We start from the raw sequence: 22,439 nt of genomic DNA, 5'->3' as shown, positions 1-22,439 counted from the left end.
AAAAATCATCAGATCTTTTTAAAAAAATGCAATAATTGGATGAAGATTCTTAACTTTTGACTTGAAATCACTAAGTGAAATTTAATTAGGGTAAACTGCACTAATACTCATTCAATTATTTGTAAGTTTCTATTTTATCATTTAACTATGAAAAGTTACGAAATGATCATCTAATTATTTGATTTTTTTCTTTTTGATTACCCAACTATTCGAATTTTTCTTGTTTGGTCAGCACCAATTAAATTATTAATGAAAAGATAATTTGGCAGCTTTTAAATTTGGCATTATAACAACTTTAACCCTCAATATTTATATGTTGTGTCAATTTAGTCTTGATTCAAAACAAAGTAACCCACAACATTTACACATTATGTAATTTGGTCTTCTTTTTTCTTTTTGCAATTTTACTTTTATTTTTTACATTGAGGGTTAATTTTAAAAGTATGAGAAAAGATGAAAATTATTATATTTGATTTTTGGCTGTTTCCTTTTTGGCATATTTTTGGTCAAATTTAATTGATAGATTCTTTTTTACTTTTTAAGTGAAAGGATCACAAAGAAAATAAAATTGAAAAAAGAAGAAGATGGAATTACATTATGTGTAAACATTAAAGGTTAATTTTTTAGAATTAAAATTAAATTAACATAATGTATAAATGTTGACAGATTAAAGTTGTTATTATATCAATTTTAAAAGTCGTCACATCATCTTTTTGTAGGCCATTTAAGGGTTGATGACAAAAAAAAAATTGAATAGTTGAATGATCATTTTATAATTTTTCACAGTTGATGACCAAAAAAATTTATCAATATTTGAGTGAATACAAGTATAGTTTACCCACTTAATTAATGCACTAAGGTTAGACTTTTAAGATGATTATATAATATTTCAAGTATTGACCTAAATTAACCTTGCAAATTTGGCCGGTCGATTCTTTTTCTTCATAACCAAAATGGCCGGTCGATTATTTTTTCTTCATTAAGAACTTTATCATCGGTAAACTTGACCGGATGCATGAATGTAGAGAGTACATCCTAACTGACGAAAGATTCAAATTGCTGTTGCAAAAAGTATTTTCGACTTTGTTGGGGTTATTATAGCTGTAGGTACAATAAATGTTATTATAATCAATAAAGATAAGTTATTCTCTCTCTTCAACTTGATTTAAAAAAAAAATTATTCTTATACAATTCGAAATTCATAAGATTCGAGTTATTTTCTCATCTCTTGTATTGGTTAGGCTTTAACATATATTAAATTTTTTTGTCGACCCAAAGTATTCATTATCAGTAACAATGATTAATTTTCTCGTCGCGAGTGCTCTCTGAAAAGGTAAACGATTAATTATAAAATGTGACCTATTCCCATGAATATAAATAAAATCCTCAACCATATAATTAAGAAATAAGGTGAGCAACCACCCCTCTATATTAACTCATTTCATATAATAAATATGACTTTGAGAGGTTTGGAAAGTTTTGGGAATTATAGATATATATGTGTGATTGCAATAGAATGACAGATAAAATCAAAAGGCTGTGTTTCTAATTACCAATCTGGGGACCAGCATCATGATATGCCACCATTGGTGGAAACTGATATTAAATGTTGTAGGTCCCCCTATATGTGGAATAGTTAGATATCAACAACAGACAAGGTTGCATTGTTCTGGTTCATCTCAGGTCCTTATCTCTAACACTACCTATGGGGGCATGTTTTGTCACATTCAATTGTTTTGATGCTGTTTATTTTACTGCTTTTTCTTTAAGATAATCCTCCTTAATTCTTAATAACAACCACACATATACATGACACCATCCATTTGGTCAGGTTCCATGTATCAGCTTTTTTTCTCACCATCAAATGAAGCTAACATATATTTTCTCTCAAACCAGAGAAATAATATAAAGTTTGATCATCAGACGCGGTTTAACTGCATTTTAAGATGTTTTTACAGTTTATCTCATATTTTACGATAAAGTGCATGTAATTTTTTATTTGAATAGATAGCTCTTGGCCTACCTCAAGATACCGATCACGATATCTAGTGGAAAGTGAAAATGATTTTCCTTTCCGAATTAAGGTTATAGTGGTGAGTGTTGGATAATATCCACGTCATATATAATTAGTTTTTTACCATATAATAAACAAGATTGGTTGTTTGTATCAATTAAGATATATCAAACTTATTTTGTAGTTGTGTATAAATTTTATATTAATATAATAAATAACTTTAAATATTTTTTTGTCTGTATGGATTTTGCATTTCATTATTTTATTTGATAAATATAATATCTTAAATTAAATTATTATGCTTGAAAATTATTTTAATCAATTTTAAAAAAGCAATCGATTTACTTTTTCAAATTAATGTCCAATCTGTTGTTTAGACAAAAGTTTGAACAAGAAAATAAACAAAGGTAATAAACATAAAAAATAAAGTGAGAGATAATTGCACAAGTTTGCTAACGTAGTTCGAAATAATCTTACTCCACGGAGTGTTGCTTAGTGAATGGTTTATTCAACAATTGATCTAATAACTTATTGGCTAAAGCCTAGTTTATCCTTACACAAGAAGTAATTGCAGCCCCAATAGATAACATGAACTTGTTATAATCACTCATCCAAATACCTCACCTACAATAGATTCAAATCTAACCAATAATGCCTAAGAAACAAGTGTGAAATACAAGAATAAAACAACAATATAAATACAAACAAAATCAACACAAACACTCTCCAAAGATGCATCTCCATATGTAAATAAGCTAACTATTTATAGACACAATATGACAACTTCCTTTAGCAGATTTTGTGCATTTCATATTTTTAATTGCATAATAATCCGGGATAATGACCTTCAATATTTATCCCAAGATAAAGCCTTATTAGCTAAGTAAATTCATAATTTTAATCCCAAGATAAAGTCTTAAAGGATAAGGATAATCTTTATTTGATAAGGCATGTAGATATTCAAGTTTCTTCAATCAGCCAAATTTGATCACCATGGTTTAGCGTGAGGTAAAAACATGTTTTAATAATCATTTGCTTATGGTGAACATAAGCATGAAGATCAAAGCAAAAAAAAAATGCCAACATCTAACTCCACTTGAACTATCTTGAAGTCATGTCTAGACTGTAGTCCCAAGGTCTACTTCGACATCTGTTTAAACATGAGAGTGAATAGGCAGTAGCAGTTCAAGGAGTTGTTTGAACAGGGTTAAAAAATTAGAAATGCACAACTATAGTTCCAAAAATCTCCCCCTTTGGCTTTTTGAAAAAGAAACATAACCAAATAATCAATACTCCCCCAATCACCATGCCACAAACACCCATGAGATACCAAATATAAATTGAATAAGTAACTCATTAAAGATGTTAAATACATCATTAAAATATTTCTTACACAAGAGTACAAATTAACTTCCTAAACATAAAATTAGCGGCAAAATCATAAAACCAATAAGCCCTACCTTAAACTTCAGCAAGAAGAACGAAAACAAAAAATAGCAACAGTAACCAACAAGAACACAAACTCCCCTTAACAATAGCTAAAATCCATTTTGTCAAAAAGCTCTGAACTGCTCCCCTTACGACGGTGATTTCTTGATGTCACAAATCAACTCAAACAATTTGGCCTTCTTAGCTATCAATTTTTTAATTTTAATAGTGTGTGAATCCATCTCTCCCCTCAAGAAATCTAGAAGTTGTCATTATTTAGCAACCTCCACAAAGGGTTCACGAGCTTGTTCTATCTGAACATTTACATAAACAAAGGTTGCATAAGAGAGATCATTGACACGATTGGTGGAAAACAACTTCTAGATCTTGAAAGAATGTGGGGTTGTAGATACCTCATCCTTAGATACCAAGATACTGTGTTGTTCCTTGAGAATGTGATAAATGATAAAAGAAAAGGGTAAAAATTCTCTTGTGACTGATGACTCAGCATGTTCAATGATCTGTTTAAATATAAGCTTCACAAGGTTAAAGGAAATATCTCTCTCAATCTTATACAACACATTTCTCAAATCTTTATTTACTGATGATTTGGGCTCTAAGAAAATCCAATTTCTAACAACTAAATTTTGCAAGATTGTGTACTTAACGATTAACTTTTATGGTGATAAGGTTCCAATTTCAAGCCAGCTTGTTGTCACTCCACCAATGATAACATTGACAATCCTTTCAAACTTCTTTGTGCATTTTCCTTTGGTGCCAAGATAATAAAAAAAGATGTTAATGATTTCTGGATTGAAGTTAAACTCATGCCTTGTTAAGTACACTTGTATATAGTATTTTGGATTCTTATCCAAATTAGACTTTTTCAAATTACAATAGAATTCATAGACTATATTAGTAACAAAAGGTTTAGTAAAGTTGATTGACTTTAAAATGGGAGTAGAACCGAGTAAATGAAGCAAACCATATTTCTCGAATTGTTCATTCTCTATCACATGCTCAACAACTAGATTTCTCTTAAAAACAAATTTTCATCTCTTCCTATCTTCAATATTACAAAATCACGAAATTTTACCTTGATAAAATTATGATCATGCTTTGATCTAGTTTCTCTTTTACACTTGACTCTAGTGACAAGACTTGAAGGCTCTTCAATGGGCTGTTTTCCCTTAGTTTCAGCCCTTAACTCAACAAGTGTTTCATCAACTTCATTAGTATGAAAGCTAGCTAGTGAATCTAATTCAATATTTGCTTCAGCATCTTCCCCTTTTCACTATTCAGTATCATTCTCTATCTGAACATAAGTTGGACTAGTCAAGTAAAAAAAATTTCTTAAACATCTTTATATATGTTTCTTCTTCTATATTTCCTATTGAACCTTCCTTATCCTCTTCAGCTTCTTTTCCTTCCATAGAGTCTTTGTAAGATGATTTTTCTTCATTTGTTTTCTCTTTAGTTTGTTTTTTTGTTCACTTTTCTGCTTGAAAAGGTGTTTGGTCAGGTGTAGCTTGGGGTTGTTTTTCCTTTGAAGCCTCATCAAAATGTCCAGTAAGGGAATCAATTCAATCTACTCATATTGAGCATTTTAATCGATAGAAGGGAGGCTTTCTTTAATAGTTTCGCTAGTCTACATATGTGTTGCCTCATCTTTTGAAATTTCCATGAGATATGATGAAGTTTAACCCTTTTCTTGGAAACATGTTTCACTCTAGCCATCGAGAATTAAGAGAGAGTGATTTGAACTTTTTGAATGAGGAAAAAAACTTATCAGAGAAAGAAAGAAAACGGTCGAGCAAATGCATAAAAGTCTTAGGGAAAAGGATTTTTTTCTTTATAAACATTAAAATGAAGTATTTAGAGCTAACTCAACCACCAAAAATCCCTTTGATTCTACCTCTTAAATATTCTTTAAGGGATAAAAAATATAACTAATATGAGATAAATATGGAAATACGATAGATAAATACAAAATCAATCGAATCATATTTAGACACTGATAAGGATATGAATGTGCCCTCTTTCATCCCTTTGAATTGATCACATGTGGCAGACTCCAAGTGCACTCATTAGCGCTTCAAATCTTTTTGCATCAAGACTCTTAGTGAAGATATTTATTAATTGTTGAAAAACCTCTTGGATTCAACTAGCCCACATACAAAGTGATGCCCAATATATATGATTCGTTTGATAGTGCAATATAGGGTTTTTGGAGATGTTTGTTGCACTAGTGCTATCATAATATATTGTCAACACCCCTAGTCAAACACATGTCTAAGCACTTATTTGACTGTCTATTTAAACAACTGTCTGAACACCTATTTGAACACTATATTCAAACATTATTTGACGCATCCACAACAGTTGTGAAAAACAGTTCTTAGTTGCTATGTATTCAACCTTAGTAGTAGACAATGAGATAAGAGTTTTGTTTCTTGCTATACAAAGAAACCAAGTTGTTTCCAACATATAAATATGCCCCTGATGTCCTTTTTCTATCATCCACATACTAGCCCAATATGTATCACTGTAGCTAACCAATGATATATTAATATCTTTTGAGGACCATAAGCCAAAATCAAAACTACCTTTGACATATTTGATTTTTCTCTTGACTTCCTTGAGGTGGTACTCCTTTAAATCAACTTGATAATAGGCACACCCCCAACACTTTGACAAATATTAGGTTTGTTGGCTATCAAGTAGAGTAGACTTCTAATAATACTTCAATATGTTCTACTGTCTGTCTGAACACCAATCCTGTCAAGGCCTACTTTATCACTAAAGCTCATAGGTGTTCTTACATTCTTTATTTGCTCAAAGCCAAACTTATTACCATATTTTGAACATACTTCTCTTGATTCAAAAATATCCCATCTTCACAATGTTTAATTTGCAAGTACGAAAATAAGTAAGTTATTTAACCATGCTCATTTCAAATTATGAATACATGAACTTAACAAACACCTCTTTAACCTTGGTTGAGGTGATCCAAAGATAATGCCATCCATATATATCTGTATAATAATTATGCTCCTTCGATTCTTCTTCAAGAAGAGTTTTTCTCCACATTGCCTATCCTTATTTAAATAAGAATTGGGACAACCTCATATCAAGCCCTTGGGGCATGATTTAGTCCATATAATGGTTTAGATAGTTTATAAACATGATCAGGCTTGTAAAAATCAATGAAGCCCTTTGGTTGTTTTACAAACACTTCCTTATTAAAAAATCATTAAAGATGCACATTTGACGTCCATTTGATAGAGCTTAATATTGAGATGGTAAACAATAGCAGAAAGAAGTTTGATAGATTCTAACCTAGCTACTAATGCAAAGGTTTCATCAAAATCCACACCTTCCACCTGAGTGTAGCCTTGTGTTACCAACCGAGCCTTTTTTCTAGTGATATTTCCATGTTCATCACTTTTATTCCTAAAGACTTTTGTTCTTCATGACTAGAATAAGGACCCTCTTGTCGTTCAAGCACATTATCGTTGTCTTATTTTTTACCTTCAAGACAACCACATCACGAGCCACTTTCTTCCAAAGCCTAACCAACTTCATAGCTCGTCCTGGGGTACTATAGCCTCAGAAATCACAAACTCAATGTCGCAATAAGCCGTAGATACCCGGACTTCACTTTCTGTTTTGAGCTAAAAATAGATATGCTCATTAAGTTCGTCTGTTGGCTCCTCCACACCTTCACTTAGTTTCGATTTAAGCTTATCTTTAATATCTAATTCTACACCTACTCGTACTCCTATTCCTATGTTAATAGGAGTGAAGACACCTTCTTCATTTCTCACAACCTCGTCATGATTTTTAACTCTAAACTCTTGTTGAACACTCATATTCAACATGTCATGCTCAACTAAGGTAAGGTGGGCCTCTTATTCGAGTTCGGAAACCTCATGCTTGACTTCTCCCACTAGAGTGTTCATTTCAGTTCGACATTGGTCGGCTTCCAATATTTGCTCCAACGTATTGGACATGGAGAACATGTTCGCTTGGCATGAAGACATTTTATCCTCCAACATTCCAACCTATGTAGTAAGGGATGGGTCTTCCATGAACTCGATAGTCTCCATATTAATTTTTGGATAGTAATATGGAGAATATGAATCATATGTCGAATAATTATCCGACCATCCTTGATTGTAGCTACCCATCTCGGTTGCATATCCATACGAACCATAAGAATGCTCTTATGAACACCCTTGTCTTCCATAATCGCCATCATAAATCTAATGGCTCGTCGAATCTTCGTTCGTTGAACCTCTCTTTATATCCATATTGGTCTTTCGACCACCTATAACCATTATTACTAAACATGATTAAATGGAAGTACTCAACAAGGTAAACAAAGAAAACAATAAAGAAAACAACAAAAAAACATGAAAAGCAAGGCACTATCTAATCCCCTTGTCTTTCGACTAGTATTGCTCTTTTGAAATAGCTAACTTGACAACACATTTACACTGTTACAATCCTCGACAATGACGCCTACAACTTGATCATGGCTTAGTATGCGTGCACCAAGGCTATGAATAAACACTATTGTACTTAAATATCTAGTGACTTCACTGCAAGTGTGACAAGTCATTTGTAATATATTTAGTGTTACAATGAACACCTGAGTATTTCAAGGATTAGACCTAATGGATTGCCAAATTGGTAAATGTGTTTATTGAGATAATTACAAGTTAAACAATTATTAATCTAATCGAGCCAAAAATTATTAGTTCAAATTCCAAAATAATTTTTTTATAAACTAAATTTAAATTATCAATTAAACAAACTAATTTAATTTTCTTCGCTATTGCTTTAGACAATGAAAATGATAATATGATGGTTGATTGATTTGTTTCTCGTTAACTAAGCTAATAAACTTATACTGATTATATTGTTTGTCACATTTAGCTAAGGATCTCTTCAAGGTCTCATCTTAGACTAAAAGATACCACCTAGGTTTTCCTCTCGGTCTCTCTATTCAGCACAATCTAATGATAAATTCTACTATCGATTTTCCTTTATATTGTTTGTCAAATCTAGCATATTAAGCATTTCAATATAACCGAATAACCAATTAATCAAGAATAAACATTAACTTAAACTAACAAATAACCAATCGGCCAAAAAAACTTAAGCTTATATTGACTATAGTCTACTAACATTTAACCTAATATTGACTATTATGCCCTTAAATGAAAAAAACTTAAGCTTGCTTGGACACAAAATTGCCCCTGCAATTTTTCACCCGTCAAGCAGCGGTATCGCGACACCTAGGATTTGGTGTTGCAACACCCAAAATAGTAACGAACTTGTGTATCTTGGGGGTCTCAGCATCGCGAAATCCTCTCCTTGGTGTCACGACATCACTGGGTTTGACCTCAATTTCTCTATTTTAATTCTTTAGGGGTATCACACCTTTGGAGGCTTGGTATCGTGACATTGGCTCAGCGTCACAACATTGATCCCTTGGTATCGCGACTCCCACTACAGTAAGCTTCCATGTTGATTTTTCGTTAAAGTTTTGCATCCTCAAGTTTTAGATTTTCAAACCTTGTAGTCAAAATTTGCAGTTCAAACATTCAAACAAAAGCATTCCCTTCATGTTGGTTTTATAAAATTCACAAGTTGAAATCATTTTCAATTGCTCCACATCAACACCTCTAAACATAGCATACAAGGATTTGGAGTTTGCTTGGGCAACCTTTCTCCCATCATTAGTTATTGATTCTTTTCTTTTACCTTTGTTTTCCATCAGCATAGATTACGTTAGGTTTTTTCCAACCTTTTTTAATAGCTTCCCATGTATTTTCATCTATAGACATTATAAAATCCCTCATTTGAGCTTTTTAGTAAGCACAGTTTGAAGATCCAACAAGTAGAGAAGCTTGAGTGATGAAGCCTCTTTCTTTCAAGGCTTCCATAGTAGCAAACCATGCTAGGATAATCTCAAACACTTCTTGAATTCTAATATGATACCAATTGAAAAAATAATCAGTTCTTTTTTTTCAAACTAATGTCTAGTCTGATGTCCAAACACGAGTTTGAATAAGACAATGAACAAAGGTAATAAGCAAAGAGAGTAAAGAGAGATAAGCACACAAAGTTTGTTAACACAGTTTGGAAACAATCATACTTTGCAAGGCCTCGCTTAATGAATGGTTTATTCAAAAATTGATCCAAAAACCTACTAGCTAAAGCCCAATCTACCTTTACAAAATAAGTAATTGCAACCCCAACAGATAACCCCAACTTGTTACAACCACTCACCCAAATACCTCACTTATAATAGATTCAAATCTCTCCAATAATGCCTAAGAAATGAGTGTGGAGTACAAGAATAAAAAAAACAACATAGATACAAGCAAAATCAGCTCAAGCACTCTTCAAATATGTACCTTCATATATGAATATGCTACCTATTTATAAGCACACTATAGTAGCTTCCTTTAGCATATTTTGTGTCGATAAATTCATCCTTTTAATTGCATAATAATCTAGTATAATGGCCTCCCATATTTATCCCAAGATAAATCCTTATAAGACAAGTAAATTCATTAGTTTAATTTACAAGATATAGGCTTAAAGGATAAGGATAAACTTTATTGGATAAAGCATGTCGATATTCAAGTTTCTTCAATCAGCTAAATTTGATCACTATGATTTAGCATGAGGTAAAACATGTTCTAAGAATCATTTGTTTATGGTGGATATAAACTTGAAAGTCGAAATAAAAAATGCCAACATCTAACTCCATTTGAACTATCCTAAAGTCACATCCAGATTGCGATCCAAAGGTTTTTTTGGACATCTATTTAAACATGGGGATGATGCGACAATAATAGTTCAAGGGGTTGTTTAAACAAGGGTTAAACATCAGCAGTTGACAGCTATAGTTCCAACAAATTTTATATTATTTTAAAAACTCAATTTCAAATAGGTTTTCTAATTGAATTTTTTAAATATTTTTAATTAATAAAATTAAATAAAAATGTTAAATTGTAATATTAAAAATTTTGGGAAAATAAATTTTTAACATTTATATCAGATTTATTAAAATTTAAACATAACTAAGTAAAATATATTGAATTTTTAATCGATTGCAGAACTTTTATAAAATTCTTAATAATATTAAAAGTATTTTAAACATATTATTGAAAATTGAAGAAGTTTAACAGTAAAACATATTTATTCAACATTTTTTATAAATTTCTTTAATTTTTATTAAAATATTAATAAATATAAATTTAAAAGAAAAATAATTTTATAAATGTTTAAAAAACTCTTGAAAATATATTTGAGGGTTAAATCCTAGTTTGAAAATAGGGCATTAAATGAAAATGATAAATTTCAAATTTTATAATCAATGTGTAAATAAAGGAATTTATTGGGCAAATAATTAAGAATGCAGTAGAATATTGGAGGACTAAACTTGTAAATTTAAAACAAAACACCATCAAAATATAGGTTAGTATTTTTACATTAGTTCTATACCTTTTTTTATTTCACAAGTATATTAAATAATTGACTTGTGTCTTTTATTAAAATATTTATTTTTAATATTTTACTATATTTCTATAGGATACTTGTCAACCCCCTTACCATATTTGTGGAGTCTAAAAATTCTATTGACAGTGTACCAAATATTATTCCAAAAATATATTAAAAAACACGAAGAGAGCAATGCTACAATTAATTACGCTGAAATTTTAAAATTTCAAAGAAGTATAATTTTAGTAGAAACAATGTTCTAATTAAAATATGTGAAAGGCCTTATGAAAACAAAAGTAAACCAGAGAGGGAATTGGCTTGCAATTTTTCCATTACCTTCAACAATAAAAGATAAATTTTCCTCTTCTTTGTTGTCAAAGCAAGGGTATCCATTGACAATAGTAGTGACTAATCCTCTCGTTATGGGTACTCTCCAAAGAGAAAAACGACTGGTCATGAAATGTGCTCTATTCCTATGAGAGGGGATTGAACCGTCAAACACATGATTAAAAGACGAGGTAAGCAACCACCCTACCACACCTCATAGTTATAAAAACCAAACTTTCATCCTTACCTCTAACTTCACCGTTCAAGTCAAAAATAAAGTTGTTTTTAGTAAATTTCTTTCTTTCCATATTTTTCCATAAGTTCAAATAAGAAAGGAAAGAGTTTTTTTAAAGAAAATAATTTTTATATAAATTTTTTATTTTAATGATAACTTTCAAGGAAAAATCATATTTCTTTTCTAATTTTGTCATCATATAGCTCAAGTTTTACCGGAATATAAAAAAATTCAGACTTCATTTTTATAAAAATAGTTAAAGTTTTTTTTATTTTAAAAACTATCTTTTAACTCTAAGCTTCTCTCGAATTTGGTGACAAAATTTATCTTTGTTATGAAAAGGTTGGAAAATAAATAATAAAAAATCACAAATCAAAACTTAAAAATATTACTTTAAAAGAATTTGTGTTGAAAAAAAGTTCATGGACTTGTATTTGTCTATGTTTGTGCTTCTAAATTTCCATGTAATTTTTTGTCTCCTTCAATTTGTCTATGCTCTACTTCTTATAAATCTCAAATGAAATTAAATGTAAAATCATCCCTCCATTCAAATAATAAATTAAGGCCATAATTTTGGTAATTTTAGTCAACAAAATGTTTTCCTAATTAATTTAAATTATTATTAAAAACTTTTAAGTTATTATTGAGAAATGGATTTTATTTGGATTTGTGCAAGTTTTACTGTACTATCTTTTAGGTGGATTTTGATTTTTATTTAAACATTGAACAAATTTAGTTACTCTTGTTCATTTTAAAAAGAAAATTTAGTCTTTTTTCATAATTCAAATCTAGTTGGTTCCAGTTCTTTATTACGTTATGATAATCTATATTTAGTTGATATTATTGCTTCATTTAATGAATCATTGCATACTATTGTCATAGGTAAGAAACACAATTTAACCATTAAGAATTAGGCTTCATTGTGGCACAAGTGATTAGGTTGTGTCTTTAAAAGGAGAATTGATAAGTTGTGTTCAATAATATTTTTGATCCTTTTAATTTCAAATATTCTAAAATATTTAGGGTTTAAAATTTTATAATCCCATTACTAAGGATATTTTTAGAAGATTAATACTCGGATCTTTGAGGATGTTGCGTTTGCATCAAGGGGAATGAATTAAGGGCATTGTCTTTGAAAAAGAATATTTTGATATTCATTAGCATATTCGTTTAATTGCTATTAAAATTATTAGGAAAATTCTATTATACTTGATATTGTTTATGTGGGAGAATCCTCTTATTTTGACCAAAGTTTATTTTGACTTTTCTTTCTATCGTTAAACTCTGTTTTAATTTCTCACTTAAATTCTTATTAACTTAGAGTTGTTGTAGTCATATATGCTACGAATTTTAGCATATAAATAGGCCTTAGTTACTCTAGGTTTTACACAACAAAAAATATTTAGGTTGAGAGAATTTTATTCTTTGTTTCAAAGGGTTTTTCTTGTAAGGCTTCTGGTTTTTCTTTTAATTCTCTTCATCTTTTATACTCTCCTTTATTATAGTGAAATCTCCTTTTTCCCGTGATTTTCATCCTCTTTTGAGGAGTTTTTCCATGTAAAATTTACGTGTTTGATCTTTTCAATTCTTATTTTCTTTACTTTCTTCGTTGTTTAATCGAGTTTATCCTTTACAAACTAGTATCAGAGCTAATTCGATTTCTGCAATCAACTCGTTTAGAGATGGCAGCGTCAATGTTCAATATTGAGAAGTGCAACAGAATTGTAAATTTTAGTTTGTGGCAAGTTCAGATGACAACAATACTAGTTCAGAACGGTCTGAAAAAGGTCTTTACAGGGAATAAGCCCTCAGATATGGATGAGTCAGAATAGGAAGAGCTTGATGAGAAGGCTCTATTCACTATTCAATTATGCCTCACGAATAATATGTTACAGAAGGTTATGATGGAGAAAATAGCATCTGTGTTGTGGAAGAAACTAAAAGCCTTATATATGATGAAATATCTGGCCAAAGGGTTAGTATTAAAACAACATCTCTACACATTCAGAATGGCCAAAGGTGAGTCTACTAGAACTCATAATAGCGAGTTTGTTACCCTTCTTAATGACTTAAAGAATGTCGAAGCAAAGATTAGTGACAAGGATGAAGCTATGTTGTTGTTATGCTCTTTGCCCTCTTCTTATAAAAATTTCAGGGAAACTCTGATTTATAGGAGAGATCATCTCTCATTCAAGGATGTGAAGAGAAATATTTTGGGTAAGGATAAACATGACAATGAATTAGGCCCAAATAAAAAGTTAGACAGGCAAGCCTCAGTCCTAGTTGCAAGAGGCAAACAACAAACCAAAAAGATAGATCGAAATAGGTTTAAAGTAAGGTCTAAATCCAGAAATCGTGACAAATATTGTGGCTATTGTAAAAAGGTGGGTCACGTTAAAAAAGAATGTTGGAAACTTCAAAATAAAATCAAAAGGGATGTCGAAAAGACAAAAAAAAGATAACCAGAAAGTCGAAGTTGTTGATCCTAGTGTAGCCAAGGACAGAAGAGATTATTTCTTGTTGGTGTCAATGACCGAAAGCTCTCATCTTACTTCTGTATGGATCTTAGATTTAGGGTGATCCTATCACATGTATCCCAACACGGACTGGTTCTCCACAGGCAGTTCAGTTGAAGGTGGAGTTATGCTTGTGGGAATAACTTACAATGTAAAATATTCGAAATCAGAACAATACAAAGTAGGATGTATGATAAAATTATTCAGGCACTGTCAGATGTCAGGTATGTTCCTAATTTAAAGAACATTTTATCTCATTGGGAATTTTGGATTCTAACGGTTGTAAGATAGTCATTGAGTCAAATGACTTAGAAGTTTCTTGTAAGACTCTTGTTATGATGAGGGGATAGAAAAAATGGTAGCCTATACATTCTGCAAGGGTCAATAGTTACTGGTGCAACTACGATTACCGAAGAAAAGTCGAAATCGCGACCATGTCGCGATGAGAATCAACCTGATTTTGTGACGACATGACATGACTCTTTCTCCACCGGTTCTGATTCAACCAAACTTTGGCACATGCGACTAGGTCATATGAGTGAGAAAGGTATGACAGTCTTATGCAATAGAGGTCTTCTCAAAGACACTAGAGTTGGTAAGTTAGGTTTCTAAGAGCATTACATTTTTGGAAACAAACTCAAGTCAGTTTCAATTCAATAGTGCACATAACAAAAGAGACTCTAGATTACAAAAGAGACTCTAGATTACATTTCCTAACTTTTGTTGATGATAACTTTGGAAAAGGTCGAGTTTATTTCTTTAAATAAAGAAGCGAAGTCTTCAGAATCTTTAAACAGTAGGAGACACTATTAGAAAAACAAATCGGAAAATATGTGAAGTGGTTGAGAACAAATAATGGTTTTGAGTTATGTTCATCAGAGTTTAATGATTTCTGCAAACGAAAAGGAATTGAAAGACCTCAAACCATTGTTGAAACTCCGCAGTAGAATAGAGTTGAAGAAAGAATGAATAGAACCTTGCTTGAAAAAACTCAATGCATTCTTTTTAATGCAAGCTTAGGGAAGGAATTTTGGGCTGAAGTCATAAACCTAACAAGTTATTTGGTAAATCGATCTCCTCATCGAGCATTGGGGGGTAAAGTTTCAGAGGAGATATGGTTAGATAGTCCTTCCAATTATTCTAATCTTAGAATTTTCAATTGTCCTATTTATACTAAAGCTAGCTAGGGAAACCTAGAAGCAAGGGTTGTTAAATGTATCTTTCTGGGATACTCTGCCGGTACAAAAGGTTTTAAGTTGTGGTGTTCGAAATCCAACAAAATAATTGTTAGCATATATGTTATGTTTGATGAATCTGTCATGTTTCAATTAGAAAAAGATGACTTTTACTTTTAAAGACACAACTAATCAGAGTGTCTCGAGCAAGGTAGAGTCAAAACCTGAAACAAAGGGTGACATCTCGACGAACAAATGCCTAATTTCCCAATGACACAACGAACAGATGTCTCGATCCAACGAAAAGTCATACGACGTCGCTACGACAGGACAAAATTCTAATTCTTGCAATTTTGAAGCTATTTCAGATCTGTTTGGGGCTCCATCCAACCCTTAGGTATCCTCACAATCTCAGTTAACTAATTATAAGTTCGCTCGTAATAGGAAAAGGCTAGAAATTTGACCACCACATAAATATTGTGAAGGAAAACTAGTGGCTTGTGGTCTAAGTGTTGCAAAGAACATTGATTCAACCGATCCTTCTTGTTATTATGAGACAGTTCAAGCCTCTAATTCTAGAAAATTTCTCGTTGAAATAGAAGAAGAGATGGAATCGCTTCAAAAGAATGAGACTTGAAGGCTAGTTAATCCACCAATTGGTAAAAGAATCATTGGTTGTAAATGGGTATTTAAAAAGAAAGAAGGTCTAAGTCCTAACGACACTAGGTACAAGGCAAGATTGGTTGCACAGGGCTACAGTCAAGTGGAGGGAGTTAAATTTCATGATTTTTTCTCTCTCATTGTAAAACATACATCCATTCAGACACTTTTGACCTTTGTTGCATTAAATAATCTTAAGTTAGAGAAGTTAGATGTAAAGACTGCCTTCCTTCACGGTGAATTTGAAGAGGACATCTACATGCAACAATTGGAAGGCTTCAAAGTTGAAGGTAAAGAAGATCATGTTTGTCTCTTACAAAAGTCTTTGTATGGTTTAAAGCAGTCTCCTTGGCAGTGGTATAAACAGTTTGACTCCTTCATGTTGAGTATTGTTTTTTTCTCGAAGTAAATATGACAGTTGTGTTTATCTACAATTTCTTGATGATGATTATTTTATATATTTGCTGCTTTATGTTGATGATATGTTAATTGCAGCTAAGAATCCATCTGCAATGTATCGTCTTAAAACCCTGCTTAACTCTAAGTTTGAGATGAAGGATTTAGGTGAAGCAAAGAAAATTTTGGGGATTAAAATTTTGAGATATAGATAGTTCGAGAAATTATTTTTATCACAACAAAGGTACATCAAGAAGATCCTTGAGTGGTTTGAGATGTAAGATGCAAAACTGTTAGGTACTCCTTTAGCCGCACACTTTAAACTCTCAATTTCAAATTTCCCACAGAATGAAGAATATGAAAGGTACATGTCAAAGGTACCTTATTCAAGTGTAATTGGAAGTTTGATGTATGTAATGGTATGCACTTGTCCCGATATTTCACATGTTGTTAGTGTTGTTAGTCGATACATGGCCAATCCGGGTAAGTTACAATGGCATGAAATTAAGTGAATTTTCATATATTTATGGGGTACTTCTAACATGTGCTTAGAGTTTGGAAGAACTCAAAACGATTTATTTGGATATGTTGATTCTGATTATGCAGGAGACTTAGATCGAAGAAGGTCCTTCACAAGTTACCTATTTACTTTTGGGAATTGTGCCATTACTTGGAAAGTGACACTTCAAGCTACACTGGATTTGTTGACTACTGAAGCAAAATAATGGCGATTACAGAAGTAGTAAAAGAAGCAATTTGGTTAAAGGGCTTGTTCAGTGAATTGGTAAGTGAAAAAGGGGCAACTGTCGTATATTTTGATAATCAAAGGGTCATACATCTCACCAAAGATCAAATTCATCACGAGAGAATGAAGCACATGGACATTCATTATCATTTTTTCGAGAGGTGATCATTCAAATAGATGTTCAAATTCTTAATATTGACACAGAACATAATCTAACTGACATATGGACAAAAAGCCTTCCAATTTCAAAGTTCGAGCATTGCTTGGACTTGGTAAGTATCCAACAAAGAATTAGTTAAGCCCATAACAGGGTTCGACAAGGGAGTTTGTCCAAATACAAGTCAAGGTGGAGATTTGTGGGAGAATGCCTTTTATTTTGACCAAATTTTATTTTGTCTTTTCTTCTCCCAGTTAAACTCTATTTTTAGTTTTAATAATTGTGACCTTATTTAACTGTCTGTAGTCTATACATAGTCTCAAAGTATTGTCTTTCTTTTTTCACAAATAAGACAGTCCATCCTAGAGAGACATGCTTGGTCTAATAAACCCTCGGTCTAATAACTCTTACAATTGAGCCTTTAATTCCTTTAGTTCAGCTTGTGACATCCGGTATGGTGTTACTGATATCGGGGTCGTTCTAGGAACCACATCAATCACAAACTCAACTTCACAATCAGGTGTTAAACTCGACAATTCTTCAGGAAATACATCAACAAACTCATTAATAACCGGTAACTGTTCTAGCTTCGATTCAGAATCCTGAGTGTAGCCTAGATATGCCTCATTACCTTTTCGCATCAATCTCTGAGTAGAAAAGGCTAAAATAATTCTAATAATTTCTTTTGGATTCTCAGACTCAACTGAAATCATCTCTCCTATCTGACATTTCAAATCAATCCGTTTCTTTCTATAATTTCCCACTGTATCATGCATTGATAATCAATCCATTCCAAGGATAACATCAAATTCCCGAAAGGGTAGTAACATCAAATCAGTAGGGAATTCACAGCCTTTCACTTTCAGTAGACAATTTCGACATATTAAATTAACTATTACACTTTGACCTAATGGATTAGTAACTTGAATATCATAATCAGTAGATTCAACAGGTAACTTCTTTTTCGCTACTAATGAAATGCAAATATAAGAATGAGTGGACCCTGGGTCAATCAATACATACACAGTAACATCAAAAAGATAGAATATATCAGCAATCACATCTGGGGCCGTAGCTTCCTCTCTTGCTCGAATGGCATAGGTACGTGTAGGTGCTCTAGCCTCTGACTGAACAGCAGTATCTCTCATACTCGAATGAGCAGTTCCAGCGGCACTATTTTGGCCCGAACGTCTACTTCTCTAGGAAGTAGCCAATTGTCTTTCTTTCTGCTCTTCACCCTCTTTTTGCAGTTGAGGATAATTTCGGATAAAATGATTAGTTGCTCCACATTTATAACAAGCCCCCACTTTACTTTTATACTCACTAGGATGATATTTCCCACAATATTTACATTTAGGCTTAGGAGCATTCTCCACACTTCTCACACTAACAGCGTGTCTAGTTGATACCCCGAAATCTTGTTGAATCATTTTATTTTTATTCGACCGTTTTGAGATTAAGGTGCTCAACTGAAATCATCTCTAGACTTTTTAGCTGGCAATGCTAAAAATGATTTGGAGGAACTTCTTTTGTAAAACTCTTTATTCTGTCTATCTCGCTGCATTTTTCTATTGTACACCTCTTCCATCTTCTGTGCACGATTTGACAATGAAAAATTCTCGTATTTCAGTACCCCCAATCATCATTTGGATTTCATCATTCAACCCTTCTTCAAATCAAATACACATTTCTTCCTTGGTTGGCATAATTTCCCAGGCATATTTACTGAGGTATACAAATTCCCTTTCATACTCAGCTATTGATCTGTTACCTTGGCGCAACTCGAGGGATTCCTTTTTTTTCTTGTTTAGATATTTTTTGCCAACATATTTCCTTTTAAATTCACTCTGGAAGAATTCTCAGGAAATTTTCTCTTTTGGCACTACAGCCACTATTGTCGACCACCAGTTGTATGATTCCTCTTTCAGTAATGAAACTGCAACATCTTAGATAATCATCAGGGAATCAAGCCATTTCTTTAAAACTCTTATTGTATTTTGAAGCCAATAATCAGCTTTGACTAGATCATTATCTGACCTACCTTGAAATTCTTCAGTCCTACACTTTCTGAGTATTTCAATTGGAGTACGTTTATTAGATTCAGTCTCTAGAGGAGGTGGAGGTGCAACCGGAGGCACTACAATTGGTACAGTAGGGGGAGGAGGTTGTTGAACCAAATTTCTTTCTTGCATGAATTCACTAAACCACTGATTCATATATCCAAAGAACATATTTTTAAGTTCTTGTTCATGAGCCAGAGGAAATGGGACATTACTACTCGTCTCATGTTCAGAAGTCTGTGCTTTACTATTAACTTCATCATTACCAGCACGTTCAGATCTATATGACATCTTTACTATCTAAAAAAAACAAAGGTTAGATCAGATCATACACATCACACTATCACAGATTTATATGGCATGTATTTCTAAACATTTTACAAGCTACGTTCATTTCAAGAATCAGGTAAACTGAAGCTTTGATACCACTAAATATAACACCCCTAACCCTTATTCGTCGCTAGAACAGGGTTATAGAGCATTACCAAACTTTTCAAAATAAATACAAACATTTTATATCATTTAGTATACATATCAGAAACCAATCATAAATCACTCATCTTGAACCTTGTATGAGCCCTTTAGGCCCAAAAATACGTATTAGAAGTAAATCGGGACTAATCCAAAAACTCAGAATTTTTCCCAAAATTTCAAAATTTTTCCTAGATGTAGGGGGCACACGCCCATGTGGCCAGGCTGTGTGAGCCACACGACCAAGAGACACGTCCGTGTCTTAGGCCGTGTGGGCATTCGATGTGAGGCACACGATCGTGTCCCAGCCCGTGTCCATGCTTGTGTAACTGTCAGACTTGGGTCACACGGCCAAGCCATACGCCCGTGTGCTAGGCCGTGTGCAAAAACCTCGGCATTCTACTTCTAAATTTTAAGGATGCAGGGGACACACGGCCAGACCACACGCCCATGTGCTAGGCCGTGTGACACACACCCGTGTCTCTGTCTGTGTGGACGAAAGTAGGTCATTTTAAGGCCCCTTTTTTCACCTATTTTTGGTATCTAACTAAGCACTTCAACTTGCATACTTATAATCCATATCAAAATTTTCCATACAACCAAATCAAGCTTTAAAAATATGTTTCTTACCACCTACATTCTAGCATTTTTAGTTTACCGTATTGATCAAACCACATATTTGATTTATTATGTCAATATATTAACACATTCACTTATATGCCTTTAAGTTATCTATCATTTAACCACTCCAAACCGATATCAAGCATGACTAAACCATACATATATAAGTTGCTTGGAAAATATAAACAAAATGTGATTCTTAACATTTACACAAACCAACTTAACTCAAAACCATACCGACCCTATACATGCCATATAAACCATAATATACATTGCAAAAATTAACAAAGTTAGTTGGATAGTGTGGCTTGATGTGTTGATTCAATCTCTCGACATCACATTAATCTACAAAGACATTAAACAACACAAGTAAGCTTAATGAAGCTTAATAAGTTCGATAGGTTAAACATAAATATTACCGAACCTACTATAACACATCAATTAAATAAGTTCATTCAACATAAATTCCCTATCAACCACAATTTCAATCAATGAATATGCATATTTCAGGCCAATACCAATAATAACAATAAGTCTCCCAATTTCAATTTCATAAGTTACTTACCAAATCGGAGAACGACTTACGGATATGAGTACATCGTTTTCAGAAGCCCGAAGACTGAATAGAAGCACATAAGTGCTAAACATAAACCCATAAGGGTTAAACAGAAGCTCATAAAAGAGCTGAACGGAAACCCATAAGGGTTAAACAGAAGCTCAAAAGAACTGAACGAAAACTCATATGAGTTAAACAGAAACTTGTGAGAGCTAAACGGAAAGTAAACACGAAAGTTCACAAAAATTCTGAACCTCGATTTACTTGGATAATTTGCCGTCAATTCCTCTTTTACTGTCTTTCGCCACACAACGATTGCACTCAATCCCGCGTTCCATTTAAACTGGATATTCACTTCAAATTTATAATTTAACAATATTCTATTTTACAACAATATAGTAAATACATAATATCATTCATCAATTCAATATAATTATTAAAGTTTAACCATACGAACTTACCTAGGTTAAATTGTAAGATTTGTAGAAGTTTAGGGATTATTCTGCTAATTTCTCTTTTTCACGAGTATCTACGGGCTCTTGATCTAAAATATAAAATTACTCATTCATTAGCATATATTTCAGTTCCAATTCACTTCACAATTTTGAAATTACACAATTACCCTAATTTTAACAACTTTTGCAATTTAGTCTCTTATTAATTAGTCTATCAAATGAACTAATTTTTTCTCAATTGACAATTTATCTAAATATTCTAGGCTATCATACAACCCTTGATAAACAAAAATTTAATACCAAACCCTAATATTTAGTCTTTTTCAATTTAGTCCTAAAATAAATATCTATCTAAATCACTTTATAAAATCATCATACAACAAAATTAAAGCTCTAAATCCATATTATTTCATCAAAACATCCAGTATTCATCAATAAAAACTTTCAAAATTTCCAATCAAATTAAAAACTAATAAAATAGCTAGTTGGACCTAATTGTAAAAGTCTTAAAAACACAAAAATTTCAAGAAAAGAGCAAGAATTGGATTCACTTGAAGTAAAAGTATGAAAAAACAACTTTTGGGGACCGTCCTATGGCGTTTTTTGGCTTAGAATTATGAAGAATTGCCTAGAAACTCTTTTAATTGCTTATTTGTTTGTAAAAGTTTTCAAAATTTACCATTTTGCCCTTAGTTCACATTATTTCATTATTTCTTCTACACTTATGCCGCCTAGCCATTTAATTAATGCTTAATTACTCTTTAAGACCTCCCTTATTTACCATTTAAACCATTTAGTCACTAGTTCCTTAATTAGCAAGTTTTGCACATATTTGCAATTTAGTCTTTTTTAATTAATTAACTATCAAAACGTTAAAATTTTCTAACAAAACTTTAATACTACCTTAATGACACTCCATAAATATTTGTCACAATAAATGACAACCATTTACTCTAATAACAACATAAGTATATCAAAGTCAAAGCACAAACATTAAATTCCTGGTTGTTAAAGAAAAAGTTCAAAGTGATTAGGTGTTTAAAAAGTATATTAGTATATTGGGACAAACTCCATAATTACAAATCCGCTTACTAAGGGACTA

General features: G+C 32.2%; 1 protein-coding gene across 1 annotated transcript; it reads right to left on the bottom strand.

The window, feature by feature from the left end:
• Positions 1 to 17,581: 17,581 nt before the first annotated feature.
• Positions 17,582 to 18,322, bottom strand: LOC128040420 (uncharacterized). The gene is made up of 2 exons (XM_052629166.1): positions 18,082 to 18,322; positions 17,582 to 17,937 (listed from the first exon to the last, which is right to left on the bottom strand). Exons 1-2 carry the CDS (start codon positions 18,320 to 18,322, stop codon positions 17,582 to 17,584), a joined length of 597 nt encoding a protein of 198 aa, XP_052485126.1.
• Between the last annotated feature and the right edge of the window lie 4,117 nt (positions 18,323 to 22,439).

The sequence above is a fragment of the Gossypium raimondii genome, chromosome 4 (assembly GCF_025698545.1).
Source record: "Gossypium raimondii isolate GPD5lz chromosome 4, ASM2569854v1, whole genome shotgun sequence".
NCBI classification, from domain to species: Eukaryota; Viridiplantae; Streptophyta; class Magnoliopsida; order Malvales; family Malvaceae; genus Gossypium; species Gossypium raimondii.
Note: the sequence above shows the minus strand (reverse complement) of the source record. Positions and strands in the feature narration are given on the sequence as shown.

Excerpts from the sequence above, each read along its gene's own strand:
- LOC128040420 (XM_052629166.1), bottom strand. The coding sequence starts at position 18,322 with ATGAGAGATACTGCTGTTCAGTCAGAGGCTAGAGCACCTACACGTACC. Across the intron at positions 17,938-18,081 it reads TCAAGTTACTAATCCATTAG|TGGGAAATTATAGAAAGAAA; the intron begins GTCAAAGTGTAA and ends TGCATGATACAG.